At 37.6% G+C, this 22,232-nt stretch overlaps 1 protein-coding gene across 3 annotated transcripts in view; it reads right to left on the bottom strand.

The window, feature by feature from the left end:
- SCAPER (S-phase cyclin A associated protein in the ER) overlaps positions 1-22,232 on the bottom strand; it is a 539,336-nt gene that overhangs the window by 67,726 nt on the left and 449,378 nt on the right. For all 3 annotated transcript variants that reach the window (XM_028092672.2, XM_028092676.2, XM_028092674.2), the window contains exon 26: positions 9,133-9,365. In XM_028092672.2, coding sequence (XP_027948473.2) covers positions 9,133-9,365 — 233 coding nt within the window. The remainder of the gene's footprint in view (positions 1-9,132; positions 9,366-22,232) is intronic.

Below are 22,232 nucleotides of genomic sequence, written 5' to 3'. Positions count from 1 at the left end.
ATGGCATTTATATAAATTTTAAATACATCAAAAAATAGAAGGTAGATAATGTACTTTACAGATATCTATTTGATCTTTAAGTACACATATACACAAAGTTTATACATATATTTACATAAACATACACACATATATTTTTATATACAGCGTTTATATATATAAAATTACAAAAACATGCATGGGAAATGATATACACAAACTAACATAGTGACTTACCTCCTGAGAGGGAGTAAGGGGAAAGGATGAAGATAGGGAGTTAGCTGCACCTGCAACATTTGGTTTCTTACCAATAAGAAAAAAGATCTAAGGCAATATAGAAAAGTGTTATCAGTTACTGAAAAATGTTATCAGTTGGTACTTAGGTGTTAGGTGTATGAGACTTTTAATGTGCTGTTGAATTTGGTTTGCTAGTATTTTGTTGAGAATTTTTGCATCTATGTTCATTAGGGATATTGGGCTGTAATTCTCTTGTCTTGTAGTTCTGTTTTCTGGGTAATGTTGGCCTTATAAAATGAGTTTGGTAGTGTTCCCTTCTCTCCAATTTGTCTTGGAACAGTCTGAGAAGAATTGGCATTAATTCTTTAAGTGTTTGGTAGAATTCACCAGTGAAACCATCTGGTCCTGAGCTTTTCTCTGTTGTGAGGTTTTTTGTTTTTTGTTTTTAAAGATTTGATTTACTTATTTGACACAGAGAGTGAGATAGCGAGAGCAGGAACACAAGCAGGGGGAGTGGGAGAGGGAGAAGCAGGCTTTCCGCAGAGCAGGGAGCCCGATGCGGGGCTCTATCCCAGGACCCTGGGACCATGACCGAGTCGAAGGCAGACGCTTAATGACGGAGCCACCCGGGCTCCCCTGTTGTGAGGTTTTTGATTATTGATTCAATCTTCTTACTTGCTACTAGTCTGTTCAGATTTTCTATTTCCTTATGATATATGGTCTTGGTAGTTGTATGTTTCTAGGATTTACCCACTTCTTCTAGGTTGTCCAACTTGTTGGCATATAATTGTTCATAATAGCCTCTTATGATCCTTAGTATTTCTGTGCTATCAGGTATAATGTCTCCTCTTTTAAGTATAATTTTATTTATTTGGGTCCACTCTCTTTTTTCTTGGCTAGTCTAGCTAAAAGTTTGTCCATTTAAAGGTTTTGTTAATCTTTTCTAATGTTCTATTCTTTTTTTCATTTATTTCTGCTTTAATCTTTATTATTTCCTTCCTTCTACTATCTTTGGGCTTAGGTTGTTCTTTTTCTAGTTCCTTGAGATGTAAAATTAGGTTGTTTATTTGAGATCACTGTTGTTTCTTGATATATGTATCTATTGATATAAAATTCCATTTTAGAGCTGCTTTTGCTGTGTCCCATAAGTTTTGGCATGTTATGCTTCCATTTTCATTTGTCTTAAAAACATTAAAAAAAATTCTTCTTTGATCCACTGATTGTTCAGGACTGTGCTGTTTAATTTCCATGTATACATAAATTTTTCAGCTTTCCTCCCATTATTGTTTTCTAGTTTCATACCATTGTGGTAGGAAAAGGTATTTGATAAAATTTCTATATTCTTAAATTTGTTGAGACTTGTTTTGTGGCCTAATATATGATCCATCCAAGAAAATGTTCCATGTGTACTTGAGAAGAATATATATTCTGCTGCTCTTGGATAGAATGTTCCAAATATATTAGGTCCTTTTGGCCTATAGCGTTTAAATCTGCTGTTTCCTTATTGATTCTCTGTCTGGTACATCTGTCTATTGTTGGGAGTGGGGTATTAAAGTCAATAACTATTATATTATTGTTTATTTCCTTTAGTTCTATTAGTATTTGTTTTGTATATTTAGGTGCTCCAGAGTTGGGTACATAAATATTTATCACTGTTATATCTTCTTAGTAGACTGACCCCTTTATCATTATACAATGACCTTCTTTGTTTCTTTTGACTATTTTTAGCTTAAAATCCATTTTGTTTGATATAAACAGAGCTATCCCTGCTTTCTCTTAGTTATCATTTCCTTGAAATATTTCTTTCCATCCCTTCACTCTTATGTATGTCCTTAATGCTAAAATGAGTCTTTTGTAGGAAGCATATTGTTGGATCTTGTTATTTCATCCATTCAGCCACTCTATGTGCTTTGATTAGAGAATTTAGTCCAATTACACCTAAAGCAATTATTAATTAGTAAGGACTCACTATTGCTATTTTGTTGTTTTCTGATTATTTTGTACTTTCCTTATTCCTTGCTTCTTTTCTTGCAGTCTTCCTTTGTGGAGGACTGATGACTCTTTGTGGTGGTGTGATTTGACTCCTTTATAATAACCTTTTGTGTATGTACTACAGGTTTTCCTTTGTGGATACCAAGAGGCTTAAATAAAATATATTTATTACATCCCACTTTAAGCAGGTAAGTTTGACAGTATATAGAAACTTTATGCTTTTACTTCTCCTCTGCTCACATTTTGGGTTATTGATGTTACAATTTATACTTTTTATAGTGTGTATCCAATAACAATAACAAATTACTGTAGTTATGGTTACTTTGAATACATTTGATTTTTAACCTTAAACTAGGATTGTAAGTGAATGGTGCACCACCATTACAGTATCAGACATTCAGACTTTGCCTATATGTTTGCTATTTCCAGTGAGTATTACACGTCCATGTCTTTTTGTTGTTATCCTCCTTTTGTTTCAGCTTTAAGAATGCCCTTTAGCATTTCTTGTAAGGCAGGTCTAATGGTGGTGAACTTCTTCAGCTTTTGTTTGTTTGGGAAAATCTTTATTTCTTCTTTATTTCTGAAGGATAGCATTACCAGGTACTGCATTCTTGGCTGACATTTTTTTCTTTCCATATTTTGAAAGGCTGTGCCTTGATGTTGGGCGGGGCTGCAGGCTGGACTTCAGGTAGGCTGCTGGCTGTACTCTGGTGTTGGGCAAGTTTGCCTGCTGGGTTCTCTGGTGGTCAGGGACTCCCAGCTATATCTCAAAGTTGGGTGGGGCTATAGGCTATGCTTTGAGGTTTCCCAGGGTCACTGTTCAGGCTTCCTGGTTATGTGTGGGGCAAGAAACTATGATCAACAGTTGGCAGAGATGCTGGGTTGGCTACCTGTCCGAGCATAGCTGTAGGATGGGCTTCATGGCTGCTTGGGTCCTTTGGCTGGTCAAGACCCGAGGTAATGCTGAGCAGCTGGGCAGGGATGTCAATTTGCTTCCCTGCCCAGGTGGGACTATTAGAACAGGCTCTACAGCCAGTACAACCTGGTGACTGAGGAACCAAATCAGGCAGAACTGCCAACCAAGCTCCTTGCCCAGATGGGGCTATTGGTTCAGCTCTGTGAATGGGCAGAAACGCTATCTGAGATTTCTGCTCAGGAATGCAGTCCACCAGGATTTGAGAGCTGATTCCTGTGAGTATCCCCTCCTGCCCCCCCCACCTCCTGCCACCCCGGCCCTGTGTGGTTGAGCCCTGCAGATTCCCCTAGTGATCCTGCAGACTTCCCAGTGATCCTCATTAGGCAAAACCCAAGTGGGCCTCCTAGGGAGTGTCCTACAACCCTGGGGGAGCTGTATGTTTACTTTGGGCTCTCTTTTTTGCACTGGAGAAACTACAGGCTTAGCAGGACCCTCTCAGTGTAGCACTGTGCCAGTCTGGGGGAGGGGTAATGTGCTCAGAGTGTTAGATCTTCCTTTTACCCTTCTAATGCAGTTCTTCTCGGTCTCTGAGGTTCAGGGAGGGTACTTCAGCCTCATCCACCCTCAATTTCTGGTATTTTCACAATGGCGTCTTATCTATGGATAGTTGTTAGTTGGTCTTCTTGTGAGGGGGACTGGAGTTGGCAGGACCCTATGTTGCCATCTGGTCAATGATACAATCAGCTCTATAGTAGAGAACTAAGATCCTGTAAACAGAGACCTACCCCAAGGAATTAGCACTGCTCCAAACAAGCAGAAGCATCATCTGTGGCACTGTGCTTCCACTTTAGTACAGGATGGTTGGTAATATTTTAGTGCATTCCATCCACATCTCAGCAAAGTTCTGAAGGCTTCAAGTCCAAGATCAAGGGGCTGACAATGTTGAACTCCTCTGAGGACTCTCTTTGGTTTTCAGATGGCTGCCCTTTTGCTGCCTCTTAACATAGTTGTCCCTCTGTACACGTGCCTAGTGTTCTTAATATATGAAGGCTCAAAAGAATGATGCTGTATAATATTGTGTAAACCTATGATTACTCATAGGTAATGTTTGGGTAGGTCAATTTGGCAATATGGACAAAAACCCTTAATGCATATTCTTTTGACCTAGAAATTCTACTTCTTAGCATTTATTTTAAGAAAACAATCAGTTGCAGGGAAAGATGAGTGTACAAAGATGTTCTTCATAGTGGTATCTGTAGTAAAAAACTAGAATAAACCTGCATGAGTAATAAAAGGTTACTAGAAGCAAATCATTGCTACATAATGAAATACTTGGAAAGCCAGTAAAAAGTAATTTGCAAGTTCCTATTGATTTAGAAAAATAAATAAAAACATGATAAATAATATGTAGAAATATGACAGTATTTTTTTTTAATAAAATAACCACATGTTGTACACCAAAAGCAACCCAGTGATTATCTTTGGGTGGAAGGATTCAAGGTAATTTTTGTGTGTTTACAAAAATACCCATTGTTCTCTTCTGTGTTTTCCAAATTGTTTTTCTCATTGAGCACACATTACTTTTATAATTAGTAAAAATAAGTTATTTTGAAAAGGAGAAAGGAGAGAGAAACAGCCAAGCCATCTGTTATTGCAACCTGGACACTTAAAGACACAGCGGTAGAGTGAAGGTGATAAATCTGAGAGAGTGACAAGGCAGAATCCATAAGTAGTAAAAACTGACTTGAATATTGGTTTGGTAAAGGAGTCTCTGAGAGGAATGTGACAATGCTCAGATTGCTGGCTCAAGTAATTGAGTGGGATACTGGTGCCACTGATAAGGACAGAGGACATAGGAAAAGGGGTTCCTCTGGGTGGAAAGATTATGTGTTTAGCTTTAAACTTGTGCAGCCTGACATGCCTATGCTACCTCCTCATATGTGGCTAGGGTTTATTGGCTAGCAAAATGCTAAAGTACAGTTTTGTAACTTCTTGAATAGATGCCTTACATTTGATAACATTTGATTCCAAAGACTGGTATCAGTGACTTGGACTTATTTATTTGCCTTTTGGTTGTACAGTTTGAATTTTCTGTTTTGAGAGATAAATATAAATTTCTAATTGGATACGATGAAAAGAATTGTGCTTCAGCAAAAGACTTCAAAGAGCCAAAGCAACCCTGTAGAAGAAGAACAAAGATGGAGACATCACCTCCTGATTTCAAACTATAACACAAAGCTCTAAGAACCAAAACAGTATGGTACCAGCATAAAGACAGACACATAGACCAATGGAACAGAATTGAGAACCCAGAAATAAACCCCTGCATCTACAGTCCACAAATATTTGACAAGAGAGCCAAGAATACTCAATGGGGAAAGGATAGTCTCTTCAATAAATGGTGCTGGGAAAACTGGATAACCACTTGCAGAAGAATGAAATGGGATCCCTATCTTACAACACTCACAAAAATGAACTTGAGATGGATTAAAGACAAATGTAAGACCTGAAACCATTTAACTCCTAGAAGGAAACACAGGGGAAAAACTCCTTTCAGTGGACTTGGCAATTCTTTTTTGCATATGATACCAAAGCATAAGCAACAGAAGGAAAAATAAAGAAGTGGGACTACATCAAACTTCAAAGTTTCTGCACAGCAAAAGAAACAATCAACAAAATGAAAAGGCAACCTATTGAATGGGAGAAAATAGTTGCAAACTATATGTCAGATAAGGGGTTAATATCCAACATACATAAGGAACTCCTATAACTCAATAGTAAAAACACAAATAATCTGATTAAAAAGTGGGCAAAGGATCTAAATAGACATTTTTCCAAAGAACATACAGATGGCCAACAGGTACAGGAAAAGATGCTCAATATCACTGATCATCAGGGAAATGCAAATCAAAACCATAATGAGCTACCACGTTGTACTTCTAGGAATGGTTATTATCAAAAAGACAAGAGATAATTTTGGCAAGGATGTCAAGAAAAGTGGACCCTTGTACACTTTTAGTGGAAATGTACATTTGTATGGCCACTGTGGAAAATAGTACAGAGAATAGAACTACTATATGATCCATCAATTCCACTTCTATGTATATATCTGAGGGAAATGAATCACCATCTCGAAGAAATATCTGCACTCTCATGTTCACTGCAGCATTATTGAGAATAGCCAACACATGGAAACAGTTCTAAGTGTCTATCAGTGGATGAATGGATAAAGAAAATGTGGTGTGTGTGTGTGTGTCTTTGTGTGTGTATAATGGAATATTATCCAAAAAAGGAAGGAAATCCTGCCATTTGCAACAACAGTGATGGACCCTGAAGACATTATGCTAAGTAAAATAAGTTAGATGGTAAAAGACATATACTGTATGATGTCCTTACATGTAGAATCTAAAAAAGCTGAACTTCTAGAAATAAAGAATAGAAGGCCTGGGGGCTAGGGGAAATGAGATGTTAGTCAAGGGTACAAGGGTAGAAACTTCCATTTGTAAGACGAATACGTTTTGGGGATGCAATTTACAGCATGGTGACTATAGTTAACAATACTATGTCATGTACTTGAAAGTTGCTAAGAGAGTAGCTTTTAAATGTCTCACCACACACACAGAAGGTAATCACGTGAGGTGATGGAGGTGTTAACTAACCTTATTGTGGTAATTACATGCAGTATATCTGTATCAAATCATCACATTGTACACCTTAAACTTATACATTGTTATATGTCAACCATATCTCAAGAAAGCTGGAAAAAATAGAACTGTGGAGCTTCAGGGTTGGTCCATTTCCTGAGCAAATTTCAAATAAGTATTTTTTCAAATTGCAATCTGCTTCTATCTTACAAACAATACTGCTTTCATAGAGTTGTGCTAAACACTGTAACTGCCAATATTTTCACTTTATAGAAAAAAGTTCTGATTTTTGACAGCCAAATGATAATATTTGGATATTCTGTTAAAGGTCTTTTTATTTGTTTTTGTATCCCAGGACCTTGTATGGTGTCTGGCACAAACTGCTACAGGTGAACTTTGCAGGAACTGATAAATACTTCTGAGAATCCCTTAGATCTAGACACTTGACCGAACCACGTAAAATAATAAGTACTGGTATTACCATCTTTGTTAGAAATCCTCTTGACTCTTTTATGCCAGATGAGGAGAAGGAGGAGATACATGTCAGTGTGCTCTGCTCCAGCTCTACTTCTGGACCGCAGGCCAGAGAGCAGCACCAAAGACTGTGTTGGAACTCTCTCTGTCCAGCTTTACAACTCTACAGATAGAAACTGACAAAAAATTCCCAGGTTATGGTGGGGAGTGGAGTGAGATCTCTTGTCAGTGTATCTGAGAAGGTGAGAGAGCAAGTATGGAAATAATTAGACATGTTCTGTTTGCTTCATTAGGCAGATCTAAACTACAGTTTGTGGTTCTATACATAGCCATCATGAAGCCAACTAACAATGCATTATATATAAGAAAACAACCTTCACCAAAAGTGGTTCAAGTCAGAGAAAGAGCGGCAGAGTTTTGTTCGAAAGGACTGTGATTGTCCATCATCCTTTTTAAGTTACATGAGATTTGGTTTGGCAGATTACCAGTTATTTTTTTCCCCAATACCTTCCTCCTTTATGAAGGATCTGGTAACTATAATAATATATGTGAAAATGTATGTACTTTCTCCTGGAAAGCCCATTAGAATTACACTGAAGCCTTTGGCTGGTCCTTCCACCTCATCACAGCCAAGGCATGGACAAGAATGCAGGGTTACTGCATCACACGGTAGCCCAAGGAAGAATGCTGGAACAGAACGGCATGTATCAGCAAGCTGAGAGGGCTAGGTTCTACAGTGACCTAAGGAGATGGGGAAATTGAATGGGATCAAGCAACTGAGAGAAAGGTCAGGGAGGGTAAAAGTCAAGTGCTTTAAGATAAATGGTTGTGAACCCAAGGGGCCTAATACTCTCTAGCAATAAATATGCTTGGGGAAAGAGGGCAGGCAGATGGAAGGGAAAAGTGAACAAAGTAATCAAGGGTAAGAAAGATATCAAATGAAACAACTGTTCTCAAGAAAGCACTACAAAAAACCAGAGGAAATTTATGAACTCTTTTGAGGCAAATGCAGAAGAGGACATTCTCTTTTCTCCTATTAACCTACCATAAGCTTCAGAGCAACAAACTGCATGGATTTTGGAAACCAAAGATCAGTGCTGATCACAGAAAAGTTACTGATAGGTGGGGCAAGTAACTGATTAACACTAAATGGAATCCTATTGGGAAATTAAACGTCCTACCTGATTCAAGATTCATGAGGGAAAAAGAGTTCAGATGTCAGAATAGTAGTAAATTTCCCTGGAGAAAAGGTGACCTTTAGAAGTGAACAGGGTTGACCTTGAACAGGTGTCAGAAATCACTACATTTGTGTAGTGGAAAGCACACAGGTTTTGGGAGTCCAGCTAGACCTGAGTTTTGATCTCAAATCTCCAACCTACTTTTAAATTTATTTATTACATAAACTTAGGCAAAGCATTTAAACTCTCTGAGTAATTTCCCCACCTACAAAGTCTGAATTAGAAATCCTATACCTATAGGGCTGCAAAGCCTCCATTACAATACCATATACATAATGAGTGCTACGTAAATGGTAGCTATTACTGTTTTAAGTCTGAACCAAAATTAAAACCAAGATGACCTGAAATAGGGGAATTCTCAGAAATTCTTGAGTTGGGAAATAGTTGACAGAAAGAAAGTTATAAAAGCTTGGACACTACATATTCTAACATCAAATATCTAAATATCAAGAATGACAGATGAGCTCTAACTGTATTGCTTTTCATTAGTAGGACTTTTCTTCTCTGTTGTACAAAATGTAGTATATTTTCCACCAAGAATTTATGGATGGTGTTGTGAAAACCAATGCCATCACATGGGTCCTGACATTTAAATAATTTTAATATATTTTTTTAAAGAAGAAGAAAGTTTGAAGAAATCTAGCAATTTTACCTGATGAGGTCCTGAACTCGACTGTTAAAAGCATCACCTTGTGAGGGTTTGTTTTTCATTTCCTGTGTCGATATTTTTGGTGTAGCTGGCCGGCTGTTTCCATCTGGTCGATTGGCAATCAGGCAGGTAAAAACCACAGCACTGACTTTGAGAAGTCCAGTTGTCAAACCTTCAAAAACTTGCTTATTTGTATTTCTTCCCAAAATAGCATTATTTTCATCAGGAATATAAACCTAGATAGAAAAAAATACAGTAACTGTATTTCAGTAAAACCACCAGAAATGGACAGAGATAATTTGGAAACTTTCTGAAATCATAAGTAATTTTGAAATTGTAGAGGTGGCTAGCTAAATGTTTGGGTGTTGGTTCTGAAGTTCAGTTGCTGAGTTCAAGTCTCAGCTTTGTCCTTGCTAGTTGAGCGACGTTGGGCAGGTTACTACTTCCAAGCTTCATTTTCTCATTTATAAAACAGGGACAATGACAGTGCCTATATCTTAGGGTTCTTGTGAGGATTAAGTGAGCTAATCCACATAAAATGCTTAGCTCATGCCCAGGCATCTAGTAAGTACTCAATAACTATTATTTATTGAATTGAATAAATTATATTAAAAATTTGTATGAGCACAGAAAATGAACCAGTTGGTAAACTGAGAGCAGCACTGTTTTCTTGTTAAAGTGAATTCTAAAAATATCTAATCTAAATTTCTCTATTAAAATGAAATTTGTATTTATCACAAAAAGGCAAAACAATTTTTTCCTAATATATAGGATCATATTTGGCTATCTTTGTGTATAGTTTACAGGAAGTAACATGGTTAAAAGTTGGGACTAGGAGTTAGAACCTGGGTTTGTAATTGCGGCAGTAAATCAACCTGTGTAAATTCTTAGAACGATGTCTGGCACATAGGTAAGCCCTACAGACGTGTTATCTGCTACTACACTGCTACTCTTACTATGATTCTATTATTGCCGGGAGTAAATACTACTGTGTATGAACATCAGCTCTCATAGAGAAGGATGACTTCAGAAGTACAAGGGCTAAATACATAATTACCATGCTGGGAGCTCTGTGCCCTTGTTCTGCAATGCTGGCTACTTAAAGGTTACTCTTCCCAGGAAGAGGAGGGGCTGTCTCCTGAAGGCCTTACTACCAAGAAGGGGGCAGAGACAATAGGCTAAGGGTGGGACGAAAGAAGGTATGGACTTGGAATCAGATGGTACTATATTTAAGATCCAGTTTTTCTTCTAGCAGATTACATGACTTTAATAATTTTACATTTCGGAGATTTGGTTTCTATATCTGCCTACCTGCTGGGACTACTATAAAGCTCAAATAAGAAGACCAAGGGGAAAACACCTGGCAAACTATTGCACTTGACAAATGCACTTACTTAGTAACAATCAGCCTTTGCTTATCCTCATTCTATACCTGCACCAGTTCTATTAGAAGATAGAGGAACAAATGACCACTTGGATTTAAAAAGAGGATCTTTAAAAACACAAGCAAATGTTCCTTCCATTCCTTTTGTTGTTGTTAATGTAGACATTCCATGAAAATCACTTTTCTGAGAATGGCCTGTTTAAGACTGTTGACCATAAGTTATCTCTGACCACTGACCCATTCCGAAGCCCAAGTAATTAGAGTAGAATTTTTCTGGAGTGTGTGCTCCAGTTAACTGGTAAAAGTTCCCTTTGAAACTCTATAGCAGTTATAAAACAGTCACACAAACCTCTTCAGATTGTGACTAGTGTAACCTAGCCTGTCCCAATACAGAAGGTGGTATATGACGAATGGAGTTCAAACCTAGGATTTCTATATAGGTCAGAATGAGCAGCTTATGCTGCAATGAAACACTCCTCAAAAATGTCAGTGGCTTCAAACAATAAAGCTTTATTTTTCATTCATATGACATGTCCATGTCAGGCTGCCTGAGGCTCTGCTCTGCATCCCTGTTGTCCTTACTTTGGAGCCCAGGTGACAAAGCAACCACCATTTATAGCAACAAAGACCAAAAGAACTTTCTAAGACAGAGTGTTTCAGTCTACACTGTTCTATATCTGCACTAGTCACATGTGGCTTTTGAGCACTGGAAATGTGGTTAATGTGACACAGGGACTGATTTTTTAATTTCAAATAATTTTATTTTTAATAGTGGCTAGTGTATCAGACAGTACAGAGCACTACAGGTCACAGTGGCAGAGAAGAAAAAAGATCTCTGCAAGGTCCCGCATCAACATTAAATGCATTACTTGAAAGTGACACCATTTTGGCTCACACCTGATTGGCTAGAAGTAATCACATAGTCCAACCCAACCACCAGGGAGCCAAGAAATGTCATCCTACTATGTACTTGGAAAGAGGGAAAGAAGCAGAACATTTGGTCCACAGTACTATTGACTGCATGGTTTTGTTAGTCCCATTATGACTATACGTATATTATTTATAGTTAAACTAGCATATGAGGATTGTATTTACTTTCTTATACAAATTTTTGGTTTTGGTCAGGTAACTTTTTTTGTATGCTGAATTTCCTATTTATCTGTCATTAATTCATTGTCAACCTTTCTGGTTAAAGTGGAATTTCCTCTCAAGTTCAACATCAGGGATTATTGGTCCTTTGTAGCCTCCTCAGTGGAGACATTCTTCCTGAAACCTACCACACCCCTGCACTAATCTGGCCTGCTTGCTCTATAAGCCCACTACAGGACTCTCATTCTGAGATTGTCCTTCATCTTCATCTTAAGAATTCCTCCCACCCCTTCCTGGTTTAGATTCCCTTTATTTCTTGGGTTCCACATCTTCTTTTTCTTCTCATTCTCTCATTTTGTTGAGGAATATATTGCAACAACTTCCTAAGAAAGGGTGCAGCACTGGGTGTTATACGCAACTAATGAATCATCAAAAACTAATGATGTACTGTATGGTGGTTAACTTAACATAATAATAATAATAAAAAGAAAGGGTGCATGGGGAAGAAAAATTTTGAGACCCGTGCGTCTGTAAATATCTTTCTTTCATCCTTATACTTGACTGATAGTTTGGCCGAATAGAGAATTCTTAGTTGGAACTACTTTTCCTTTGGAGTTTTGAAAGACTGCTCCCCTGTTTCCAACTTCAAGCACTGTTAAGAGGTCCAATCTAATTCTTAATATTTTTGTACATGGTCTGTTCCTTTCTGGGAACTTTTAGGAACTTCTTATCCCTGATTTCCTGTGTCTTGGTATAGGTCATTTTTTTTGGGGGGGGTGTAAAAACTCAGTGGTCTTTTTAATCAGAAAACCACGTTTCACTTATGGGGAAATTTCTTGCATTATTTCTTTGCTAATTTCCTCCCATTCATTTTCTCTGTTGGACTTTGGTCCTGAACTGAGCCTGTAATTTTCTTATATTTTGTTTTCTCCTGCCTTTCATCTCTTTGTTTTTTGTCTTACTTCTTAGGTGATTTCCTTAACTTTATTTTCCAGTCCTTCTACTGAGTTTTTCATCTGTTATATTTCTAATTTTCAGGAGCTCTTTTTTTTTTTTTTAAAGATTTATTTATTTATTTGAGAGAAAGAGAAAGAGCAGCATGTGTGGGGGAGTGTCAGAGGGAGAGGGAGAGAGAGAATCTCAAGCAGACTCTGCACTGAGCACAGAGCCCCACGTGGGGCTCACTCCTACCACCGAGCTGAAACCAAGAGTTGGACACTTAACTGAGGGAGCCACCCAGGCGCCCTAGCTTCAGGAGCTCTTTTTGGCTCCCTATGTTTTGTTTTTATAGTTTTTTGTTTTATGGATACAATATTTCTCATCTCTGTGAAATTATACTTTAAGATTTTATTTTGTTTCCTACATGGTCTCTGTCTCCTTTGAGTTCTTTCTCTGTACTTTAGGTTGTAAGCTTTCCTTAAATATGTGGTCATGTGGGGCTTTCTGTTTATACTCAAGACTGATACATACAGATTAGTGTATCAAAATCTTGATCCAGTCAAAAGCTGGATACAAACTCTGTGTGAAGGGCTTCAATTTGGGTGACTAAACAGAGACCTAGCTTTCCCAGTGAGGAATCCCAACTATTAGTATTTATATGTCTGTTCACCCAGGAGAGTTAGTTTCATAAGAATGAAATCCTGTATCTTCCAGGCCTGGAGTATAAAGATGGGCTGCCCATTTTTGCAGAGATTCATAGAAGAAGGAGGCTGAGTGGCTCATTATTTAAGGAATAGATTTTTCCTTAATCATTTTGTTTTTGTATGACTTTTTGTGCCTGTAGATGGTGTCCCCATGCCTGGGGTAACTTTGGTTCAAACTCTTGTCTTCTGCCACAGTTGCGGGGAGGAGGCCCTTGGCTGTATATATGGCAGATGAAATCCAGGGTAGCTAAACTGCCTCTTATTTATGTATGTATGTATGTATGTATGTATTTATTTATTTATTTATTTAAAAGATTTTATTTATTTATTTGACAGAGAGAGAGACAGCAAGAGCAGGAACACAAGCAGGGGGAGGTGGGAGAGGGAGAAGCAGGCTTCCCGCTGAGCAGGGAGCCTGATGTGGGGCTCAATCCCAGGACCCTGGGATCATGACCTGAGCCGAAGGCAGACGCTTTATGACTGAGCCACCCAGGTGCCCTTTAGTTTTTTTTTTTTTTTTTTTTTTAATTTGACAGAGAGAGACACAGCGAGAGAGGGAACACAAGCAGGGGGAGAGGGAGAGGGAGAAGCAGGCTTCCCACTGAGCAGGGAGCCTGATGCAGGGCTTGATCCCAGGACCCTGGGATCAAGACCTGAACTGAAGGCAGATGCTTAATGACTGAACCACCCAGGCGCCCCATAAACTGCCTCTTATTTAGACTGCCAACCAACTGCCCTCTTTCCAGCCCCACTTTCATCCTCATCTTCTGAGAAACCTGGTGGCTCTAATTCTTGTGCCTTCTACTGGAGTTCTGTGGCACAAATTTTCTCCTGACAGTTTTCTTCCTGTTAATTTAGGTTTTAGCTTTCAGGTAACTGTCTTTCAACTATCTGCTTTCCAGATTAAAACATATTTGCTTTCCTTTTCTTCCCATTCTCTTTGTTTTTGAGGATTCAGGCCTGTATCTATCTACTGTACTATTAGCAGGGCCCCCAGGCAGAGAAAATGTAACTTCTGTGTTCAAATTGGCCGCATTTTAAAATTAACTCAATAAATCCACCAAAAACACAACTTGCATTTTTCTTTTATACACTACAGAGAGAATATGAGAAATACATTTCTGGGTACTGTCAGGTTTCTCCATCATCACAAATTTTCATAATCCTTTCTTTTCGAGAAACTTGTACTCATTTTCATCAGGTATTTCAAATAAAACACTATGCATGTGTATTTGGCAATCTTTCGTTTAATTAGAAGTACTTTATCCACGAATTGCATCTTTAAAGAATATAGTTGAGAATTAAGAAAAAATAAAATCTGAGATACCAAAATTAATGTCATTTATTTAATCACTTGCTTATCTGATATTTGTATATCTACTATGTAAGTGATCAAGGGATCAGAGTGATGTTCTGTTCACCATAAGGGTCATTCGGACCCCACGGACTCTGATTTTACAAAAACTGCAACAAGCTGTGGCTTCGTGGTTATAGAAGAACAGAAAGAACAATATAAGAGAAAAGTGGTGACCATTTTAGGAGCAGGCAGTAGCAAAATGTGACACCAATTCTGGAAACACAAGAAAGCACATATATGAGTGCAAAAAGGCACTTCAATGTGAGACTCAGTTATTTCTATGACTCGCTCATCTTTACTTCTTCTGATATTATTACTTACTATATATCAGTATAACTGCTTATGCTCAAAATGACAACCTAAAGATAACCCCCCCAAAAAAGGGGTATAAGCCATACTCACTGGGCGGGGGGTAAGAGAAAGAAGGATGGAGATTAACATCTATGAGGTTTTTCTACTAAGCCAAAAATGCTTAAGCATTTTTCTTATATCATCACATTTAATTTTTACAGATTAATAAATCAAGTTCAGAGATATCGAGGACATGCTAGTTAACAGAAGGTCTGGGACTTGAACCTGAGTTTATTAGACTTTAAAGCCCATGTGCTTTCTCTTACCCCACACTGACTTCCTCTCATTGGGTACCTCTTTTACTGAGGATTCTGCAGAATCTCTGTCTTTGGTGGAGGGAAGTGAAAATTGGTCATGGGCCAAACATTGTTTTTCTGATGCTTCTTCCATTAAAAAAAAAAAGAAGAAGAAGAATTCTATGAGCTTTATCTTGGCCAAAGGGTAAGAAAATATTATATTTAAGGGTTGTTGGGATAAATCTGGGTTAAAAAACTGTCAATGTGGTTTGAGCATCAAATGTCACTTCTTCACTGGCCCTAAGAAAATAAGCTCAGTGTAAAGTAAATCAGATATATTTTTACGATATTCTTATATTCTTTGTCCACCACTGACAACTTTTGATTTTCTATTTCATTGGGGAGTTCTACTTAATTTTAGAAACACCATTTGGCAGTTTCTCATAAAGTAAACACAAATTGAAAAACTTCTCAACAATCTGGCAGTTAGATGAAGAATCCTTATGGCCTGCAGGAGCCAAGCTTCCCTTGTTAGGCTTGCTGCACTGAATCCTGGGACTTCAGACCTAGGTCTAAAGGCCCTCACTGTACTGAACAGTCTTTTATTTTCTCCCCATAATTTTCTAGTTTCCAACAGTCTAAGTTAGCCTGACATTCAGTTTAGTCCCTCATCGTATTTTTCCATAGTATTCTGTGCATGTATATGTGTATTTTCTCATTTAGTATTGATCCCTTCACTGCTGAGAACAGAGTTTTCTTTTGCTTGTAATCTTGGTGAAGTCTTTTTTGGTCTCATCAGGACATTTTATTCAAATGGCCATAGAAATTTTCCTTATCCTTCTATATAGATTTTTCTTTTGCTGGTTTTAAATCATTTAACAGCAATGCTTTAATAGGAAACCAATGTTTCATCTAGGAAAGAATAATTTTCTTTTTTTTTAAGATTTTATTTATTTATTCCTAAGAGACAGACGGGGGGGGGGGGAGGCAAGGCAGAGGGAGAAGCAGGCTCCCCGTTCAGCAGGGAGCCCAATGCGGGACTCGATCCCAGGATCCCGGGACCACAACCTGAGCTGAAGGCAGACGCTTAACCAACTGAACCACCCAGGCACCCATAGGAAAGAATTTCAAAATTGCCTAAATTAAGGTAAGGAGGGGCTTATCTTCAGTGAGACAAAAAGGTTCTTTCTCGTCTTTAAAAATGAGATTTGATGAAAAGAAACTTGCAGGAGAAGGTACCTATACTGTAAGGATAATGTATTCAGAGCAATACTCCATACTGTTTTTTGTCTAGTTGGCTATCACTGTTACTTGCCAGAGGTAAAATAACTCATTAGCAGCCTGCTCTTTGGGGGCACTTAGTAGATGAAAGGCACACCTAGAGTTCTGATACATGTTTATAGACCTACACTGGAGTTTGAACATCCTTCCAGCACAGTTGCTTGGCCAAGGGCACATTGCAAGTTGAGGGCCCTGTCCTTTAGGAAAGGTGTGCTAGCAAAATCCTCCCCTCCCCCCTGCTCACTGCCCTGACCTACTGCACACCTGGCTTACCTGAATCTGGAACACATTCCATCCTGGGGTGGGTGGTCTGTGAAGGGCAGGGGAAGGTTACCTTCCCAGAATGCAGCAGTGCTTCTAACTACCACCTGTTGGTATGTACCAGGCCTGGCCTGGGAAAAAACAGAGCTATGTAGCTTTTGGCTCTTCTGAATCTGTCACTCCTGAGGCAGAAATCTAAAACCACAATTTTTCTCCAATGGATGAAAGGTATTTCCTTTAGTATATTTCTTCAGAATACACTGGTGTGGTCATTATCTTATAGTAGCAAATTACAAAGTGATTTCATGTACATATTCTTACTATAAAATGTCTCCTTCCTCTCAAAAGATATTTGACCTTTGTAAAATCTGCAGATATTTCATATAGTTTTAGATCTAGAAAGAACCTCACAATCAATTTTTTTTTTCATTTTATATTTGAGGAAACCATGGTCCAGAGGAGAAGACTTTCCTGAGGATAAAGAAACCATCAGGTTGGAATAAGTACTGTGCTGCTTCTCTAAACCTACTCCAAGGAGAAATCCAATATTTATAGGACCAAGCCCCGAGGCAAAGTGTTTTAGCAAAATTAAATTAAAAGTCATTATCACTTTTAAAAGGCAAATTCACATTCTTTACCCACCACTACCTCACACTACCAGTTTCAAAAACTTTCTACATTCTTTTTTGAAACACAGAAAGATGCTTTTCTTAGTAGTACAAATCCATCCTTCTGTAACATGATTCCATGAGAGAGAAAATTAACTTGGTAATCCAGTGGTAATTCTATCCAAATGATTTTTAGTATTGTGAAGTTGAATTTATGTATTTTTAAGTTGTATAGTGTATTTGTTCACAATGGTCAGTACATGAACTAAGTTCACTGAGAACCAATAAGAGATTGTTTAGAGATAAAGGCTTAACTCAAGAACCAAGAAAAATCTCAAGTAAACAACCTAACCTTACACTTAAAGGAGCTAGAAAAAGAACAACAAACGAAGCCTAAAGCCAGCAGAAGGGAGGAAATAATAAAGATCAGAGCAGAAATAAATGAAAGAGAAACTAAAGAAAAAAAAAACAACACAATAGAACAAATCAATGAAACTAGGAGATGGTTCTTTGAAAAAATTAATAAAAATGATAAACTTCTAGCCAGACTTATCAAAAAGAAAAGAGAAAGGACCCAAATAAATAAAATCACAAAGGAGAGAGAAGAAATAACAACCAACACCACAGAAATACAAACAATTATAAGAGAATATTACGAAGAACTAACTATATGCCAACAAATTGGACAACCTGGAAGAAACAGATAAAAAACTCCAAACAAACGAAAGTCCAGGACCAGATGGCTTCACAGGTGAATTCTACCAAACATTTAAAGAAGAATTAATACCCATTCTTCTCAAACTATTCCAAAAAATAGAAAAGGAAGGAAAACTTTCAAATTCATTCTACGAGGCCAGCATTACCCTGATACAAACCAGGTAAAGACTCCACTAAAAAAGAGAACTAAAAGCCAACATCCCTGATGAACATGGATGCAAAAATTCTCAATAAAATACTAGCGAACTGAATCCATTAATACATTAAAAGACTCATTCACCATGATCAAGTGGGACTTATTATTCAATACTCAATCAATCAACATGATACACCACATTAATAAAAGAAAGGATAAGAGCCATACGATCATTTCATGAGACGCAGAAAAAGCATTTGACAAAGTATAACAACTACTTATGATAAAAACCCTCAACAAAGTAGGTTTAGAGAGAATACCTCAACATACTTCAACATAATAAAGGCCATATATGAAAAATCCACAGCTAATATCATTCTCAATGGGGAAAAACTGAGAGCCTTACCTCTATGGTCAGGAACAAGACAGGGATGTCCACTCTTACCACTGTTATTTAACATACTACTGGAGGTCCTAGCCATAGCAATCAGACAATGAAGTAAAATAAAAGGTATCCAAATTAGCAAGTAAGAAGTACAACTTTCACTATTTGCAGATGACATGTTACTTTATATAGAAAACCTGAAAGACTCCACCAAAAAACTGCTAGAACTTACTCACGAATTCAGTAAAGTTGCAGGATAAAAAAAATCAATGTACAGAAATCTGTTGCGCTTCTACACACCAACAATGAAGCCGCAGAAAGAGAAATTAAGGAATCAATCCATTTACAATTGCACCAAAAACAGTAAGATACCTAGAAATAGACCTAGCCAAGGAGGTGAAAGACTTGTACTCTGAAAACTATAAACACTGACGAAAGAAATTAAGATGACACAAAGAAATGGAAAAACATTCCATGCTCATGGACTGGAAGAACAAATATTGTTAAAATGTCCATATTACCCAAAGCAATCTACACATTTAATACAATCCCTATTAAAATACCAAAGCATCTTTTCACAGAGCTAGAACTAACAATCATGAAATCCTAAACAATCCTAGAATAAAAGACCTTGAAGAGCCAAAGCAACTGTGGAAAAGCAAAGCAAAGCTGGAGGCATCACAATTCTGGAATTCAAGTTATATTACAAAACTGTAGTGATCAAGACAGTATGGTACTGGCACAAAAAAAGACACATAGGTCAAGGGATTAGAATAGAAAACCAGAAATGAACCCACAACTATATGGTCAATTAATCTTCAACTAAGTAGGAAAGATTATCCAATGGGAAAAAGACAGTCTCTTCAGCAAATGATGTTGGGAAACCTGGAGAGCAACATGCAAAAGAATGAAACTGGACCACTTTTTTACATCAGACACAAAAATAAATTCAAAATGACTAAAGACCTAAAGGTGAGACCTGAAACCATCAAAATCCTAGAGGAGAACCCAGGCAGTAACCTCTCTGACATCAGCCACAGCAATATCTTTCTAGATATGTCTCCTGAGGCAAGGGAAACAAAAGCAAAAATAAACTGTTGTGACTTCATTAAAATAAAAAGCTCTCCACAGGCAAAGGAAGCAATCAACAAAACTAAAAGGCAACCTACAGAATGGGAGAAGATATTTGCAAATGACATATTCAATAAAGGGTTAGTATCCCAAAATATAAAGAACTTATACAACACCAAAAAACAAACAATACAATTAAAAAATGGGCAGAAGACATGAACTGACATTTCTCCAAAGAAGACATATAGATGGCTAAGAGACATGGAAAGATGTTCAACATCACTCATCATCAGGAAAATGCAAATTGAAACTACAATGAGATATCACCTCACACCTGTCAGAATGGCTAAAATTAACAACACAAGAAACAACAGGTGTTGGGGAGTATGTGGAGAAAAGGGAACCCTCTTGCACTGTTGGTGGGCATGCAAACTGGTGCAATCAATCACTCTGGAAAACAGTAGGGAGGGTCCTTAAAAACTTAAAAATAGAACTACCCTGTGATCCAGCAATTGCACTATGAGGTATTTACCCAAAGAATATATAATACTAATTCAAAGGGATACATGCACCCTGATGTACTATAGCCAAATTATGGAAACAGCCCAAGTGCCCATCAACTGATGAATGGATAAAGATGTGGTATATATATACAATGGAATATTACTTGGCCATAAAAGAATGAAATCTTGCCATTTATAATGACATGAATGGACCTAGAGAGTATAATGCTAAGCAAAGTAAGTCAGAGAAATACCATATGATTTCACTCATACAGGGAATTTAAGAAAAAAAACAAACAAGCTAAGGGGAAAAAGAACAGAGAGGGAGGCAAACCAAGAAATAGACTTGTAAGTATAGAGAATAAACTAATGGTTACCAGACTGGAGGTGGGTGGGGGGATGGGTGAAATCAGTGATGGGGAACAAGGAAGGCATTTGCTGTGATGAACACCAGGTGTTGTACGGAAGTGTTGAGTCACTATATTGTACACCCGAAACTAACATTACACTGTAGGTTAACTAACTGAAGTTTAAACAAAAATTAAAAAAAAAAAAAAAGAAGAAAGCACCTCTTAAGACAGTGTCAGAGTAAGGAAAAAAAGGGCAAAAAATGTAGGACTCCAACAGCAAAATAGGTTTCTATATTGTTGGCACCATTTTATTTCCTTTAGTTACTGTCATTAGATGTACAAGTTTTTTCCTATTGATATTTTATAAAACATCTATGCTTATGTTTTTTTTTTAAAGATTTTATTTATTTATTTGACAGAGAGAGAGACAGGAGAGAGGGAACACAAGCAGGGGGAGTGGGAGAGGGAGAAGCAGGCTTCCCGCTGAGCAGGGAGTCTGATGCGAGGCTTGATCCCAGGACCCTGGTATCATGACCTGAGCCGAAAGCAGACGCTTAATGACTGAGCCACCCCGGTGCCCCATGCTTATGTTTTTTATGCATAAAAACAGAACTAATGAAAGATACTTACCCTGATGATTTACTTGGCTTCGAAGTATAAAAACAAATCAACTAGGAATAGCTAATAGTTTTCAACATCTTTTTTAATTCCACAAATAATATTATGACTGTATTAAAGACAGCGTTACATTTTATCCCAAATATTAATTCCCTTTCTAATAATTTGTAACTTCTAGTCTCTGTTTAAATATTTCATGCAAAGTCCTAAATGATATAGTTTTAGCAAACTTTAGAGTACATGCCTTAGTGGTCATGATGCTTGGAAATATCTTGGTTTTAAATGTTGAATCATATCATTCTTCTGCTCCAAACACTCCCTGGCTCTTACCTCTTGTAAACTAAAAGCCTAAAACCTCATAATGGCCAACAAGGCCTTTCCTGATCTATTGGCTCAGTTACTTCTCTAAATTCATATACTACATCCTGCTCTGTCTCTTGTCTCTATTCAAATGCTACCCTATCCTTAAGCCTTTGTAGACTACCTTTTTAAAGTAACATTCTGGGCGCCAGGGTGGCTCAGTTGTTAAGTGTCTGCCTTCAGATCAGGCCATGGTCCCAGGGTCCTGGAATCGAGTCCCACATCGGGCTCCCTGCTCGGCAGGAAGCCTGCTTCTCCCTCTCCCACTCCCCCTGCTTGTGTTCCCTCTCTCGCTGTGTCTCTCTCTGTCAAATAAATAAATAAAATCTTAAAAAAAATAAAGTAACATTCTTTTCCCCCAAACCACCTTCTCTTTACTGTTTACTCAGCTTTATTTTTGTTCCATTGCAATGGTCATCTCCTAAAATGCATTTCCTCTTTCCCCCAACTAGAATATAAGCTCCATAAGGGCAAGACTTTGTTTACTTCTCTGTTCTTGGTCCTAAAACAACATTGACTAGTATAGGTGTTCAAAAAATATTTGTTGATTGCATGCAGATATAGATTTTCAATTAAAAAGACCATCCAATGACTGTGACTCATTCAGAAGATCAATCAATAATAAATAAATCAACAAAACCAGCACTTAAAAAAGAAGTATAGTATGTAGTCACCTTGGGTAATTTGTAAAGTGAATAAGAAGAACAAAGGAATTTTGCAGGTTTACACACTCCTTGTCCACATAATACCCTA

The sequence above is a fragment of the Eumetopias jubatus genome, unplaced genomic scaffold (assembly GCF_037043125.1).
Source record: "Eumetopias jubatus isolate StellerSeaLion01/CBP00866 unplaced genomic scaffold, mEumJub1_p1.0 scaffold_7, whole genome shotgun sequence".
NCBI lineage: Eukaryota > Metazoa > Chordata > Mammalia > Carnivora > Otariidae > Eumetopias > Eumetopias jubatus.
Note: the sequence above shows the minus strand (reverse complement) of the source record. Positions and strands in the feature narration are given on the sequence as shown.